At 45.1% G+C, this 16970-nt stretch overlaps 2 protein-coding genes and 1 pseudogene across 3 annotated transcripts in view; 2 read left to right on the plus strand and 1 right to left on the minus strand.

Annotated features, from left to right (window-relative positions):
• The window catches only part of Eda (ectodysplasin-A), a 401465-nt gene extending 397102 nt beyond the window's left edge, over nt 1–4363 (plus strand). For both annotated transcript variants that reach the window (NM_001305243.1, NM_001444043.1), the window contains exon 8: nt 546–4363. In NM_001305243.1, the coding sequence (NP_001292172.1) occupies nt 546–797 (252 nt within the window). In that variant the 3' untranslated portion in view covers nt 798–4363. The remainder of the gene's footprint in view (nt 1–545) is intronic.
• Nucleotides 4364–5869: 1506 nt separating this feature from the next.
• Nucleotides 5870–14756, minus strand: Awat2 (acyl-CoA wax alcohol acyltransferase 2). Its single transcript, NM_001191724.2, has 7 exons — nt 14610–14756; nt 9106–9216; nt 8687–8757; nt 8257–8461; nt 7873–8047; nt 6794–6993; nt 5870–6588 (listed from the first exon to the last, which is right to left on the minus strand). The coding sequence occupies exons 1-7, from the start codon at nt 14692–14694 to the stop codon at nt 6434–6436; spliced, it is 1002 nt and encodes a 333-aa protein (NP_001178653.1). The 5' UTR covers nt 14695–14756; the 3' UTR covers nt 5870–6433.
• A 1286-nt stretch (nt 14757–16042) lies between these two features.
• On the plus strand, nt 16043–16698 carry LOC147998255 (glyceraldehyde-3-phosphate dehydrogenase pseudogene; annotated as a pseudogene).
• The last annotated feature ends 272 nt before the right edge of the window (nt 16699–16970 follow it).

The following is a 16970-nucleotide window of genomic DNA, read 5'->3' on the forward strand; positions in this document are numbered from 1 at the left end:
TCGGGATCTGCTTCTTCAGTCAGCAAGAGAGGGGTCCAAGCTGTGCTGGGTCAGGGAAAGAAGCACAGGACAGAAGAGTACGCTGAGAACTTACGAAGCTCCTGTTCACAGAGAAATGGGAAGTCAGTACTGCGACCTCCCTGAGGCAGTTGAGCTTTCTAAGTCTATTCCGAAATTGTCTTTAGTGTGGGAACTGGAATTTGGGGTGTCCAGAGCATTGATTAAGCACCTAAGGAGTGCGAAGCACTGCTTCGTGCCAGGATTTTGGAGTGGAGCCTGTGAAATGGTACATAAGGCAGTTCTTGACCTCAGGCAGTCTGAAAGAAAGGTTTGCTCAGCTCTCTGAACCCATGGAGGAGGGGGAGGGCAGTGGGAACCTGTCACCCTGCTGTTCCTGCTGGCCAACAGGCACACTTTTGGGTGGCACTGCCCCTGCATGGGGTATACTGGCAGCTCATCTGAGGAGGATTTATCTGCTCACCAGGGGAGGGCCCCACCCTCTTTTTCCTCTCTCCCCCAATCCCTTCTCGTTGCCTCTCACCCAGGTGTACTACATCAACTTCACTGACTTTGCCAGCTACGAGGTGGTGGTGGATGAGAAGCCCTTCCTGCAGTGCACCCGCAGCATTGAGACAGGGAAGACCAACTACAACACTTGCTATACTGCAGGCGTGTGCCTCCTCAAGGCCAGGCAGAAAATTGCCGTGAAGATGGTGCACGCCGACATCTCTATCAATATGAGCAAGCACACCACCTTCTTTGGGGCCATCAGGCTGGGCGAAGCCCCTGCATCCTAGATTCTCCCTTTCCATCCTGCCCCATGCCCCTGCCCCAGGTTTGGGAGCCAGGACTCCCAGAACCTCTAAGTGCTGCTGTGTGTGGAATGAGGTATATTGCCGTTGCAGCCACAGAGAGAAATGCTCCATGCTATTTATTCCCCCGTGACTCCAGGATGACAAGGCCTACATGACTTCCCAGAATGACCTTGAGTTGCCAGTACAGTTGATGGAGCCCCAGGGTTTTCAAGAAGGAGAACCTTCTTAGGCTCCCTGTTGACTGGCTTATGGTGACTCCTCAACCCCTAAGTCCCTCATCAGATGTATCATTTGTTGCACTAAAATGAGGATCCAAGATAGTAGGCCACAAAAAACAAAGGTGCACTCCAGATTCTAGTGCTGATGGGGGCTGCTTCTTCTCTCCTGGCTGCGGGTGGCATTGGGTTGTAACTTAAGGAGAGGGTCAAGTCAGAAGAAGGCAAGTCCTTGTGGCAAAGACCTGGGCAATAACCTGCCAAGTATGTATCCTTGGTGGAAGAGGCATTCTTGCTGCATTGCACTAGAACCCACTAGAGGCTCAAAGAGAACTTCCCACTAAGGCCGAGGGGTATACTGTGGCAGCTTGCTGGACTCCAGAGCCAGGAACTTTGCTTTGCCTTGGAATCATTGCAGGAATGGCCTCAAGCCTGCCTATGTAAGAAGCTGAATCTATATTCGGGGCCATATGTGTCTCACTGTGTTTACAGCTATGGTCTGCTCTCAGAAAACTACCTGGAGTCTTCCTGCCTGTCACCCTCCCCAGACTGACTAGAAATCATATCTTCTTTCTCCACAGTGCCTACCTCTGTTTGAGACAGGTGCTTCATGGTGTATTCTTGGGCACAAAGAATTTTCCACTGATTAGGCAATACAATTATTATTCATCTAATTCTAATAAATTGTGTCTGAGAGCAGGTGATTAAACTGGATAACTTCCAAAAGCCCCTTAGAGTTTGAATATAGGTGGCGCCCAACATTTGCCTGCCACAGTAGAGTTCAGAATTCCCGAATCATATACTCCCTTGGACATCAGCAAAGCATAGTTTTTCTACCTTTCTGGGAGGAAGGGGTGTGGGGATAGAACAGGAAATGTTGTACATGTTTGTTGAAACCCAAGATCTTATCTGGAAGAACAGCAGGCAATGGCCCACTAGCCCAGTCTTTCTGTGCTGCTCTCCTAGAGCCAGGCTCAAGAGAAACTATCTGTCTAGCTATTGAGCAGGGCTCTGACACCCACTTTAGATCCAAAGGCACCTCCACCAATTTTCCTGCATGGTCATATGCTAGATTTGTGAGCCTTCTTTCCAGTTGCCTAGCTTCAGGTTACCAGGCACAGCCCAAAGCTAGAGGGATCAACCTTGTCCAGCCTGTACCTCTTGCTCCTGAAGTGTATTTTTTTTTGAAGAGATGGGAAATACATCCCTGAAATTCATCAGAAATATCAGGTACTGATTTCTCAGCTGTACCTCCATTTCCACATTGCTTGGTAGGCCAAGGGTCCTTTATCTAATGCTGATTACAGACAGCCTTAGAACCAGAACAACCAGAAATGGCATCAACTTTAGACATGCATCTGACCCTGGAGGCCTTGACCATTCAGCAGTGGTAGCAAGAACTAACAGACCCTCTCCTTAATATTTGAAGGTTACTTCCTCTTAATTTCCTTTGAAGAAGATGGGGCAGAGAATATCACAGTTAGCATTGTAGATGTAAGGCTGGGAGAGAAAGTGCTTTCACTAAGAGCTCACCTGTAAGTCACAGACCTTAGCTCTTAGAGAGGTCTGACTCCTAAGCTAGTGTCTTACCACACACAACACTGTGTGGAATTTGGGTCCAGAAAGGAAACTTAAACATGATCCCATGAAACTAACCTCATTGTGGAGTCCTAGGGAGAAACCTAGCAATGCTCAATTTTCATTACTATGGTACTGCCTATTCTCTTGGCTGTCATAGGCTCTGTGGAAGAAGTCTTAGGTGTTTTCTAACCCTGAACATAACTCTGGGACCCACAGATCTGGTAGTCTTCATGACCTTTCAACCATCTGATAAAAGCAACAGCCATCACACAAGGAGCTGCTACGTGGGGCAAGGTCTTCTGTCTTCCATTCCTGACCCTAGATACTAGTTCCGGGAGCCAGCTTGCTCCCTGGTGTCAAGTGTGACTCCTCCCCTCCTGCCATATTACAAATATCTCGATGTTGCCAGAACATCTTCTTCAAGCTGATGCTGAGAGGGAAAACCTGAGAGGACCACTCTAAAGCCAGATGGTTCCGGGAAAATGGAGGAAGGTTCCTAACTGAGCCTCTGCAGGACATATCAACCCGATCATATGCTCTGTGATGGAGATCATAGGAGAAGCAAGTTTCTCACTGTACTTTCTTCATTCTGAACCCCCACAAGGAGCCCCAGAAGAAGAGGGTGGGGGGAAGGGAATAGTAGAGAGTGCAGGGCCTGCTGTGCTGTGGTCATTGGCAAGTAATGAAGCATTTGCTGACAGGAGGATAGGGATATAGATTTACAGTTTGGGATTGTCGTGATGTGAAGTTATCCCAAGGCTAGCATAGAGAACGGGATGGGGGCATGTTTGTGTAAGCAGATGACATGTTAGAAGGAAAATTGCACAGTGGGATCCTCTACCAGCTGCTTGAGCTTCAAAAGCCAAGTTGAAACAAAATTGTACCTGCTAGATGTTCTTGGCTATTGGCTCCCTGGAAGGTGTATCATTTGACTTAGTCACCCCTGGATCCATCCTGAGCCTAATCTCTTCAGCTTAGTAAGAAAAGACTAAGAACCCTAGAGACTAACAAGGGCTTTGGTCCTCATATGAGTGCTTACGTTTTATGTGGATGCAAACAGATGTAGAGAAATTTTTGACCTAGAAAGACTTTTAGGGGGAATGCAGCCCAACCTACATCACATCCTGTTACTCATATGCAATTGATGTCCAGACAGGGAAACTGGCCCACCTAGGACAGTGTAGGCAGGCCCCAACCTCCATACTCAGCAGTAGAAGGAGGCAGAGCAGCCGGTCCCATGGGGCCTCCTCTTTCAAACACCCACAGACTCAAAGGTAGAAGTGTTTTTCTCCCTTCGGGAGCCTGGCCAGGCAGGGAGTGTGGCTACAGTCTCTATCAGAACTTGCCTCCCCACACATAGTCCCCCAAGATATTTGTGCACCTCCTGCCTCTGGGCTGCAAGCCCTAGGCTGGCTCTGAACCAGTTTTTAGGCCTCCCTAGTGTTCCCTGAGGTCCCACCTTTGCCAGGGCTCTCCCTGGGCCATGCCTACTACAGAATCTGATTTTTCTTACTTCATTTCAGGGCTCTCTCCAGGAGAGGATGAGGTGTGTCATTTCTTTATTCAAAAAGCTTCCAGCTAATGGGGGTAAGAAGAGAATGGCCTGGAGCAGGCCCAATGCTGCTTTGGGGGAGTCAGCATCCTGTGTGAGATACTGTGTATATAAACTATATATATAATGTATATAAACAGGGATGTAAGTTTGTATAAATTAATGGTTTATTCTTTGCAAATAAAGTGCTCCCTTCTCCATTCTTGAAATCATCCTAGCTCTTCCCACATGACACATGCTTCTTCCTAAATGATGCCACCACAAATGAGCTCCGGGGGAGGATCAAGAAACCCACTTTGGTGAGAGCACCAGAAGGAAGCTGGTCCAAAAGTCCTATCAGCGCATCCTTTGTGGACTCTCTGCACTAAACTACACACCTTCACCCTATTCACCTTTAGCTCTTCTAGAACCATAAGTCTCAGGGGCTTGATGTGTTGCCCAAAGGCACATTGCCACAGGACAAGGACACACAGCAGGGGACTACCTTTAACTTGAATGTGGCACCTACAGCACTCCAAGCCTACCCCAAACAGCTGGGAGACAACCAACCTTAGACTCCTCAATTGAAATACAAATTGACTCATTTTGCACACAAAACCAATGCTCAAGGATGTTAAGTAGCTCTCCCAAGACCACTCAACTAGTAAGCGTCTCAGCCTGGCTTGTTCCCTGCTATGCTTTCCTCTGTGCCATGCTGCCTCTACCGCCTGACCCTAGGCTGTTCACTGGAAGGCACTCTAAGGAAGATCACAAGAATAGCATTCCTTAAGTAATAGATAGCTCAGAATAATTATGGGAACTTTTCACAACCCCAGCACTTTGGCTGATTATGGAGAATGTGACCCTCAAGTAATGTGAGTGAGCCCACAATGGCCAGAGAAGCTCGGATATTAATACTCAGGTTGGTCTTCTTGCTGATTTGGAAAGAGGGTTTGAGTCACAGAAGCCTGGAAAACGTAAGAATGCCTTTGGCTGCAGCTCGATAGTAGACCATATCTTTAGTGTGAGACCCTGGGTTTGATGCCTGGCACATAATAACAATAATAATAATAATAATAATAATAATAATAATAATAATAATAATAACAGCTAAAGGAATATAGAACCTCTGGCATAGGAAAAACAGGCAGAAAACAGCAGGAGCCCACGCTTTTTGCCATACCATATACAAACAACTACATGAGGTAAGCATTCAGGACAGGAGGAGAGTGGCACACTGTAGTAAGTATAAAGGATGTCTTAAACCAATTTGATAAACTTGATGCAGGTAAATAATTGGACCAGATGACATCCATCCAAGAGAGCCTATGAACTGAATTGTGTAATATGTGATTATGACAACTATTGGGCTAAGACTGTGAGAGACTTGCCACTCAGAGACTCAGAAATCAAGTTCTTCATGGGTACTTGGGGTCAGGTATCCTACTTGATTATCAAACAAAGAGCATACTTAACAGGGCCAGGCTGGTGCATGCAAATTTCTGAGGAGAAAATAAGAAATTAGATCTAAACCCCTGACCATTCTAGTATAGCTTTAGGAGATGAACAACGATAACTAAGGGATATGAAATTACTTGAACTTTCAACACACTACCCTGTTCTCTCTTTGAGAAATTGAGACACCATGAACCTTAGGACATTGTTTTTATAGGAACAAGAAATGGATTAGCTAGCTGGAGAGGAATAATTTTCTGTTGCTCTCCAGCTTATCATGTTTAGTCACATGCAGTAGCATTTAAACTTGACAGAAACTTTGAGGTAAGCAAGGGAAGGATTGTTAGTCCCATTTTACAGTTGAAGAAACAGGATGATGGACCACCCCTAAAACTCATAGGTCTTGAACATGCTACTGACTGAACCCAATGTCCCCTGGCTCTTGATATACCCAGTCCTATAAGAGTCTTGAAGCCAGGAAAATGACAGAGACACAATGTCTTAGATCCCTCCAAACAGACTAGCTGGAGCACACAGTACCAGAAATGGGCTGTTTATTCTAGCCACAGGTTTCCTTGTGGCTAAAGCTTTTATGAACTTCCACTGACTTTAGCAGACCTCTGCTTAGGGTCTTCTCTGTCTCAGGAGGAAAGGACAAAGACTAAGAGAAAGAGATGGAGGTGGAAAAGGATGGACACAGAAAACAACCACATGGATGCACCCCCCTGCCACACACACATCCCTCCAGTGAGGATTGGTAAAATCAGAAGTGACGCTCCATGGGTAACTTTGGCCGTTGTCATCAGTTCCACACCATCCAGTCAGTGGAATGCTTTTCAAATTATCACCAGCTCCTGGGTCTCTGAGATGCCAAACTTGGTCTTATGCTGATCGAACAATTTGCGTAGGGCATCAATATAGAGTGTGTGGTATTTGGCCACAATCTCCTGGCTCGGATTCTCAATCTTGGGCAATGGTAGAGGTTCCCCGACTGCCAACGGGAATGAAAAAGGAAAAGGGGAAAACATCAGAATAGCTTACTCCTAGGGACAGCCTGGAGCCCAGCTGACTCTGACCCTCTTGCTCAGCACTTCCTACCCAGGCTCCCTTCCTCCAACCACAGTTGGGGCTGAAGCTCAGCCACAGAAATAGATCCTAGAACATAAAACTAAGCCTTCTAATAGAAGGTCACTCACCAATAGTGGTTACTGGCTGAGAATATGGCAGAAGGCCCCAGGAGTTCTTGGTGAAGCCACGTCCATAGAAAGCACAGGGGTAGACGTGTACCATCTTCTGGAACCACTTCTGAAAGTGACTGATAAAGCTCCCAGGAGTGAAAATGTGCTGGTCATAGAGGTCTGCCTCTCCAAAGGCATAAGCGGGGATTAGAGACACCCTGTAAAAAAAAAAAAAGACATGCTAAACACCAGCATCCCCTGGGTTTACCTACAAGCTCCCTAGAACTCAAATCCATCTGTTTCAAGGTCCAGGCTAACTATGGTGCCCATGGCCTAAACTAGACTCACTGCCTTTAGGCACAAAGCAACAGCTTGCACAAGGAAGCAAACACAGTGATTCCTTAGAGTGCCCAAATCTGAACCACTGTCTGAAAATGCCCAAAGTCCATTTCATATGCTTTCTTCCCCTTAGGCTGCATGGTAAAAAGTCTGACTTTCTCTGCCCTAAGGTGCAACCCTAGTCCTTTTGTAGAAAAACTGGCTTGAATGAGAGACCAGTTCAAGGCCTCCAGGACAGCACCCTGCACAGCTCTACTGCAACCCATAGGTGGTTTTCCCCCTTTGTACTTTTAACTGACAAAATTGAATACAATTTGTACATAAAACACTGGAGAGATAGCTGCTCAGTTGGTAAAGTGGTTTCTATGTAGGCATGAGCACCTGAGTTCAATGCCCAGAACCCACATTTAAAAGGAAAAATAGAGCCAGGTATGACAACATAGCTGTAACCCAAGTGCTAGGGAAGTAGGGATGGGTGTATCTTTAAGACTTGCTGTTTAAGCCTACTCTACCAGATAAATTCCAGGCCAGTGGCCTGTCTCAAAACACACACACACACACACACACACACACACACACTATATATATATATATATATATATATATATTTTATGGTGGTTCTATTGAATAACAATTGTTTGCATCTTTCTTCCTTTCTCTTTAAATACCACTTCCTCAAAGCCCAATATTCTTCCCGGCTGAACTTTTGCACAGCCTCCCCACTCCATCCCACCCCATGTCCCTAGAACTTTCCTTACCCATATCGAAGGGCTGTGCGTACAAAGCCCTGCCGTTTCTTCAAGAACAGGGTGGTAGAGCCGGGCATGCTGTATTTGCACTCAGCCAGGCCACCAACCACCACAACAAGCATGTTGCCTGTGCCCTTCTGAGTAAGCAAAAAGTCTATGGACGATTGACTCACAGAGCAGGCCCCTGGTGTGCAGAAAAAGCCAAGACATTGATTACTTACCAATCCCTGTAAACTACCCCTCCCCACTTCCACGAATACCAGGAGCATCTTCTCCAGCCTGTGATTTGGGGAAGCTGGTTAGCACCTAAGAAGATCTCGAATTTGACCTCGCTCTCCCTGGTTTTCCTTATGGTAGCCATCTATGTGGCTTTGTCCCCTATGAGCCACTTACCTGTAGACATTATATACTCTCTGAGGAAAGGCACCCAGAAAAAGGCTCCTAATGTGAGCATATAAGGAGTGATACCAGGAAAGATCTTGGAAAAGCCTGTTGTGTCAGTGGAAAAGTGACCAAACCATGAATGGGACAGCAGCCCATGAGGATGGCAGGCAAGGATGTAGTTGTGGTTGGTTGGAATATCTTTTGTCTTTACAATCTGTAGAGGAAACAGAAAACAGGAGAACTAGAGCAGAGAAAAAAACTTCTCTTTTGGCTAGAGAACTGGAAGAGAAAAGACTGTGAATTCCAGCAATTCAGTCTGGGCAACGTGCATGTCCAGGAGTCACTGGTTTCCTGCCCCCCCCCCCGTGTGGCTGTACCCTGTGCCCCAATTCTGACCCAAGTGCTCACTCAGTGAGCCATTCAGCTCTATGTGGCTTACCTTGAGTGGGAAGTAATTGCTGTAGTGTTTCCACAGACACCACCTTCTCACACAGTTGAACCGACGGCCACCTGAAAGCACAGAAACCTCTGTCCACCCCTACTCTCCCCTTCTGGGCCACTTTGCAGCTACCTTGGGGTCATCTCACTCTCTGCCTTTTCCTGTTCTCCTACATGGGAATTAGAATAGGCATATCGAGACCAACCTAGAATAGACCCAGCCTCTGCTTCATCACCCAAAGCCAACCCTGTCTTCCTCTTACCCACGTCAATTCCAAGACCTTAAAAGGACCCCTTCCCTTGGCTTTCCTAGACCATGGAGGGACAGGCTGAAAGATTGCCTGGAAATTAGCCATAATCTCTTAGCATTAGGAGAGGAGCAGGAGGAATATATGGCAGCACATCCCAGTGGGCCCTTACCTCGCTCAGGTGTCTTCCAGTCAAAAGCCAACCAGAGGAGCATCAACACAGTGACAGGCCAGAACGATGTGAACACCACCAAGTAGAGGTTGACCATGATCACAGTGATGACTAGAGGGAACCCAGCCCAAAGTCAGTGAATTATAAACAGTCTCTCACATTAAAATTACCCTACTGAATTCCATCCACCTCAAGGTCACACCACTCTGACCTAGGCCTATTCAACAGTCACTTCCCCACCTTACAGGTAGCCCACATGGCCATGTACCTCGTGCTGTCCTCCTTGACCTTCTGAACCTGGTTTTGGTATGGAAGACAAATGTGTTCCTCAGAGCTAAGCTTCAAACAGCAAGGCCTCCTACACCCAGAACCTGTCCCAGAACTATGCTAGACTCTCTATATAGTGTGGGTAAGTAGGGGAGAAGCCACAGATAGCCACTGGGCATTTGAAGACTTAAAGAAGTTTTTCTCCAACTTACATTTTTTTCTCAACATCAGCCCTGTCAGAAAGAAGTTCTCAACCTGTGGGTTGTAAGCCCTGTGGGGTCTAAGGACCTTTTCACAGGGGTCACCTGAGACCATTGGGAAATACAGATATTTACACCATGATTCATAACAGTAGCAAAATTATAGTTTTGAAGTAATAATGTTATAGTTGGGGGAATCACTACAAAATGAGGAATTATATTAAAGGGTTGCAGAATTAGGAAGGTTGAGAAGCACTCCTGTGAGGTGTCAGAGGGGATGCCAAAGAAAGCCAACTCCTATTGTCACCAGATTAGAAGTACACAAAGCAAGGAACAGGGGGAAATAAAAGCTGGACTGGAATAAGGTAAGAGACTGTGCTCAGCTGAAATAAGATAGAAATGTTATGTTCAAATATTAGGAAAGAATGACTTAAGAGTTATGGGGTGCCACATTCAATTGGAATTATTACTGAAGATGTAAGCAGCCAAGACTAAGATTATGTGGGGAAGAGGATCAAAATAGAGGTTACAAACAAAAAAAAATCTATAATAGAGTGATACACTTTATCTTGACTTCTTATTGGAGCCTCATGAAAATGATTTAAATATTTTAGGACCACAGGCCTACAAGATAAGAATCAGAAATGTGCCTACAGTAGATGAGAGATTTCAGTAAAACATTTGCTCATGTCAAGTGAATGAAGAGAAATAACGAGCTTATAAGGCAGCAAGCCGATCTCCTGCAAAGGAGGTGCCTCCTGGAAGTTTGCTTGCTTCTTTGGAAAAGTCAGGAAAGACTCAGAATCTGGAGGATCAGGCATCACAAGAGGCAAGGATGAAGCACAGGCTCAAACATCAGAAGCCTGGATGAATTCCCGACAAGAAATTAATTAGGATGATAGTTTTTTTTCTCCACTCCTCAATGGTTGATCGGAGAATTATTCACTGAAAATTGGATAAGAAAGATTCTGGATTCAGATGCAAGTGATTTTCAACTTACAACGGTTTAACTTAACAATGTTTTGTACTTTCCAGTGGTGGAATCTGGAAGAAACTGAATTTTGCTCTTTTCCTGGGCCAGCAATGTGTGGTACCATTGTGTCTCATGGGGGACAGCAGCAAAAAGCCACATCTTCCAGTCAGCCACACTACCATGAGGATACAGGGCAGTGTGCTGTGTTACTAAGCTGTCACAGTAGGTGCATCAAATGTACTGTGGTGATTAGTTTGTTAGTTGTATTGCTGCTTTGAGACAAAGTCCCATAGTACAGTATGACAGCCCACGCTTGTCTCAACTCATAGCAATCCTCCTGCCTCAACCTCCAAAGTGTTAGGATTACCCGTATAAGACATGTTGTATTCATGATACATGGTATTTCCAATTTACTATATTTGGAGAACTTCTGTCCTTACATGAGCTACAGCTAACACAGCAAAATTACTGTTGAAATGAGAGGACTGACAATTTGATACACAGTCTCAGATAATTTGTCTCCCATGTCTTTTTTTTAAAACTGAATACTATTAGATAACCTGCTTCACCAAAACGAAGGAGAACACAGAATCCATGGTGGAAATAAAAGTCCAACAAATGAGGAAATGAGCAGCACAAGGCTGAAAACAAACAAGCAAGGTACCTAGGGTACCACTTTAAAGAGACTCCCACTCTTGGCCACATTCAAGTTCAGCCTAATATTTGTATAACCCAAGAGTAAGTACCTTAAAATTTGCACCCAAGTTGCCTCAAGTACTCTGGTAATAACAGGCAAATTATAATAGGCAGATGCTAGGTTCCAACAATGCTGTCCTCAAAGAAAACAGGAGAGGTATTAAAGATTTCCCAGTGTGTTTGCAGATATCGAAAGGTTACCAAGGGGATTTAGCTCAGTGATAGAGCGCTTGCCTAGCAAGCACAAGGCCCTGGGTTCGGTCCCCAGCTCCGAAAAAAAAAAAAAGAAAGAAAAGAAAAGAAAGGTTACCATGTGTGTGAAATGGCTGTGGGTAAATTAGTAATAAGTAAAAGATATCTAGTAAATGAAAAAATAAAAGAACTGGAGAGATGGATCAACAGTTAAAAGCACTTACTGTTCTTAGAGAGGACCTGGGTTTGAGTCCCAGTACTCACACATCATGGTTCACAACCATCTCTAACTCCAGTTCAAGATGATCCAATAGGCAAACACATGATGTGCATACATGCATACAGGCAAAACATTCATACAATAAAGTGAAAAATCTTTAAAAAATTATTTATTAATTTAAAAATTAAATGAGTCAATTATTAGTTCCAAGAAAAAATCACATAAGAAAATACAATATTGGTTCACTATATTTCCTAGTTGTCAGACATTTAACCAAAACCGTGCCATAAGAATTTTGGAAGGGGCCTGATGAAGTGGTGCAGGCCTGTAATCCCAGTACTGGTGAAGCAGAAGCAGGCAGATCTCTGTGAGTTGAAGGCCAGCCGGAACTACATAGTGAGTTTGAAAGACCCTGTCTCTAAAAAGAAGAAAAAAGAGGTAGGAGGGGGAGGAAAGGAAGAGGGGAAGGGGGAGGGAGAGAGGAAGGAAGAGGAAGAAAACACAGTTTTGAAAAGAAGAGGTAAAAATATCCAAGTAATATCATATAGGGCTCAATTCTCATTTCCCATGTTGGGAGGGCAACAGAGAAGGCCTAAAATCATTACAACACACAGTAACAGTGCACAGAAATTCCAAATAGTAAACCAGTATTTTTAAAAAACAACAAACTTGAAAATGACCACCACCGGGGAGCCGAGCACTGTAGGTAGTGCAAAGGCCAGCAGCTGGAGCCCCTAGACATGGGCCGCAGAACATTTCTTGGATAATTAGAGGTGTGGGTCTAGTCCAAAGGATACCTCATTTCTCTTAGGGTTTGCTTGAACTCATGCACAACTAAAGACATCTTGTGGTGTCTTTCCTTTTCTCACTGGCTTTTCTATGTCCATATTCTATTCTCTGATCCCTTGACTCTTTCAGAACCTTTCTTCTTCTCCTGTCCCCATCACTACTAGCCTTGTTCAAGTCCCAGCATTTCTCAATAGCCTGCTAACCTTGGTATCCCTGCTTTCCTCTCTGGCTCTTTGGTTTGCTTCAAAGAGCTACAGTAGACTCTCAAACCCACAAGCCCAGTGTCATTGTCCCATGTTAAATCCTGTACTGGCTCCTCGTGACCTTCCAGAAGACTAAACTCCTTCTAACAGTTTTCAGTGTTCTCTATAACCTCCTTGGACCTGTTCCTCTAATTCTTCCTCCCTCGATCCCTCCTTCCTTCAGTAAAAAGTATATTACACAGCAATTCTGAGTTCACTCGCAACAATTAATTCCTGTCAGCCCTTTACATACTCCTGCCTCTCATTCACCCTGGCCTTTTCCAGTGCTGGGCATTTACTGTCCCCAGGGCTCATCCCTTCCTTGCCTGTTTCTTATTTGTCCTTCAAGAATCAACTTAGTCTGGGTGTAGTGGCACACAACTTTAAACCCAACATTTGGAAGGCAGAAGCAGGTTAGGTAAGCTTGAGGTCAGCCTGGTTTACATAGTGATTCTGGACCAACTAAGGCTACATCATGAGATCAGTCTCAAACAAACAAACCAAAAACAAATAAACAAACAAAACAAAACAAAAAAAAACAAAAACAACCTAATTGCCAATGAATATCAAAAAGATACTCCACCTCATTTATATTGAGAATTTTCAAATTAAGATTGTGGCTTATTTATCACTTCAATCTAGTGACTAGGACTGCATATAGATTCTCCATGCACTCTTCTTCCTGAGCTATGGAAACTCCTGAAGCTACATTTTCCAGTAGACAATTCACTGTCCCTGTACCAATCTGAACAACAGAGTCCACAGTGAGCTGACGCTCCTACCAAGCTGTTTGGTACATTTAGTCTGAACAAGAGCACAGTGTCACTAGACTGCCTGTCTGGTATGCACACCAAGCTGCACACCCAACCTCCCAATCTGCAGTGGGCAGATGCAAAAGACAAAGAAGGGGACTCTCAGACAAAATGTTAGCCTTTGTGAGCTCAATGGCAGTCCAGCTTTTCCACTACCTAGCTGTGTGAGCTTGGGCAGATCATGTCTACTATATGGAATTCACCTCACCAATTACACAATGCAGATTATTAGTCACATAAGGTGATTAGACTACAGAGGATCGTACATGTTAGTTAATACTGTGTGCATGTTATTTAGTATTACATGTGTAGCTATCATTATGACTTAAGATTAGCATCAGCTGAAATGAAAGAACCCATGTAAAAACAGTTGGGCCAAAATAATATAAATAGTTCTGGTAACTAAATCTACCCCTCCCACACTATGCCCTTAGTCTGGTTGTTGCTTGAGGTAAGAAATGCCTACTGTACTATTCATTGGCATGCTACTGTACCAGGTTCATGTTCCAAGGCCTACCGATATTCCTCATTCCCAGAGTGCTGACAAGATCACTTAATTCATGCCCTTGAATCCTGCAGGGAATTTTTTCAGGCCCCCTCCTACAGTGATGGTTAGTTCCAGTATATACAACACCGTGTCTGATGTATAATTTTTATGAAGGGTCAATGATATCGATGGTGAATACATGGATAAATTCCTCTGAGCAGCAGGTTTCCAAAGATCCCTCTGCCATACAGTTAACTCATCACAGTTTGCTTGATTTTCTGTGGTTGCAGCCACTTCCCTCTTCTTGGCTTGCTTCAGTGAATTTACTTGCCATGACTCCATAGCATGACCTCTGCACCTCACTGTAGACCTCATGGTTGTCACTAGGCAAACCTAAAGCAAGAAGCACCCACACCTGCACAGACACATGCATATCCATGTAGTCATGCACAGATACCACCAATAACCTGCCCAGGTGGGTGGGGTCACAGGCTAGAGTAAACCACTGTTTTAGTTTGCCTAGAACAATACAAAGTTTGAACATTGAGCATCCTACCACCCTAAAACCTTCCATACCACGTGGCAAGCCCATGTAATTGGATGCCCCAAGTAGCTTGAAGACTCACCTATAACCAAGGCGCTGAGGGCCCACTGGAAAAGAGCAAAGACCTCCATGGCAGTCTTGAGGTCCTTCTTGGTAGGCCAGAACATGATGTGCAAAATCTCAGTAGTTCCAGGTAAATGCTGTTTGGCTGTCCAGCCCTGACTACTCTGAGGCTTACCATGTTGTCTCCCCTGGTCTTTCAGTTCTGACTGTTGCATATTCTCCGCCCCTTGTCCCACCCTTCCAAAAGACTGCAGGACCTCCTACCGCCTCTGCTTCTCCAGTTCCTCCCAGCTGCCTACCCAGCTGCACTTTTACCCACTTGAGCTCAGGCTAAGTTGAGATTGTGACATCGCTTCACACACCTGGATAGTGGATGAATCCCTGATGTGGGAAGTGAGTGGGTGAGACAGGGCTAGGGAGCAGCTGCCAAGCCCAGTCTGAAAATAGGGGGGCTGTGAGTAGGAAGAAATCCTGTACTCAGATAGGAGAGACTCAGCAACTACCTCTCTGGAGGTGCAACTGCTGATAATCTTGGTTAAGAACAAAGCTGGAAGGCTGACCAGGTCACAGACTAGGCCTAGAACACCTTCACCCTTCAGGTCATCGCTCACAGGAAAGACATCACATGCATAACTGTGGGCAGATAGTAGGTGCTGAGCAAAATTCATACTGAGTGGGTTGACAAATGTTAGGGCATACTATGTTGTTCTGTGTTCATAAAATTCTAGAATAGACAAAAATTGTTTATCATGAAAAATCAGAGCCCTTGTTGCTTCTGCTAAGAGTGACTGAGAAGTAATTTGATGGAAATTGGGGGAGGGACAGTATCAATATTTTGATAGGATTTTGATTTGTACACATCAAAAGCAGGTGTTAAAATATGGTGAATAAGGGGGCTGCACAATGGTTAGGAGCACTTGTTCTTCTTATAAAGGACCAAGGTTCAATTCCCAGTACCTACATGGCAGCCCACAACTCTAGTTCAAGGGGAGCCAACACTTTCTTTGACCTTCTTGGGCACCAGGCTTTCAGATGGTACACACACATCCATGTGACCAAAACACTCATGAACATAAAAATAAGTAAATATTTGTTAAAATATTTTTTAAAATACAATGACTCAGGCTGATGAGGTGGTTCGGCAGGTAGAGATGCTTATCATCAAGCCTGACAAGCAGATTTCTGTCCCTGGGACCCTTGTGATAGAGATAGCTGGCTCCTTTAAGTTGACCTTTGACTTCCATACACGTGCCTGAGTATGCTCAAGCCCCACCTCAATGCAATAAATGAGCACAATAAAAAAGTTATCTTTTGGCTCACTGTTCCTCCCTGTCCCAGAGACAGCCACATCTTCTCTTGTACTGCCACCCTTGTCCAGTAGACAAGATGGTGAAGGTCGGTGTGAATGGATTTGGTCATATTGAGCACCTGGTTCCCAGGACTGCCTTCTAATCTGCACTTGGCAAAGTGGAGATTTTTGCCATCAATGACTCCTTCATTGACCTCAACTACATGGTCTACATGTTCCAGTATGACTTTGCCCATAGCAAATTTAATGGCACAGTCAAGGCTGAGAAAGGGAAGCTTGTCATCATCGGGAAGCCCATCACCATCTTCCAGGAGCAAGATCCAGCTAACATCAAATGGGGTGACACTGGTGCTGAGTATGTCATGGAGTCTAGTGGTATCTTCACCATCATGGTGAAGGCCGGGGCCCCCATGTTTATGATGAGTGTGAACATGAAATGTGACAACTCACTCGAGATTGTCAGCAATGCATCCTGTACAACTGACTTCTTAGACCCCTGGCCAATATCATCCATGACAACTTTGGCATTGCGGAAGGGTTCATGACCACAGTCCATATCATCAGTGCAACTCAGAAGACTGTGGATGCCCCTTCTGGAAAGCCATGGCATGATGGCCGTGGGGCAGCCTAGAACATCATCCCTGCATCCACTGGTGCTGCCAAGGCTGTATGCAAAGTCATCCCAGAGCTGAATGGGAAGCTCACTGGCATGGCCTTCCGAGTTCCTACCCTCAATGTATCTGTTGTGGATCTGACATGCTGACTGGAGAAACCTGCCAAGTATGATAGAAGGTGGTAAAGCAGGCATCTGAGGGCCCACTAAAGGGCATCCTGGGCTACACCAAGGACCAGGTTGTCTCCTGAGACTTCAACAACAACTCCTACTCTTCCACCATTGATGCTGGGACTAGTGTTGCTCTCAACTTTGTAAAGCTCATTTCCCTGGTATGATAATGAATATGGCTACAGGAACAGGGTGGTGGACCTCATGGTCTACATGGCCTCCAAGGAATAAGAAGCCCCAGACCACCCACCCCAGCAAGGACACTGAGAGCAAGAGAGAGGCCCTCA

Source organism: Rattus norvegicus, chromosome X, assembly GCF_021556685.1.
Source record: "Rattus norvegicus strain SHRSP/BbbUtx chromosome X, alternate assembly SHRSP_T2T, whole genome shotgun sequence".
Classification (NCBI taxonomy): domain Eukaryota; kingdom Metazoa; phylum Chordata; class Mammalia; order Rodentia; family Muridae; genus Rattus; species Rattus norvegicus.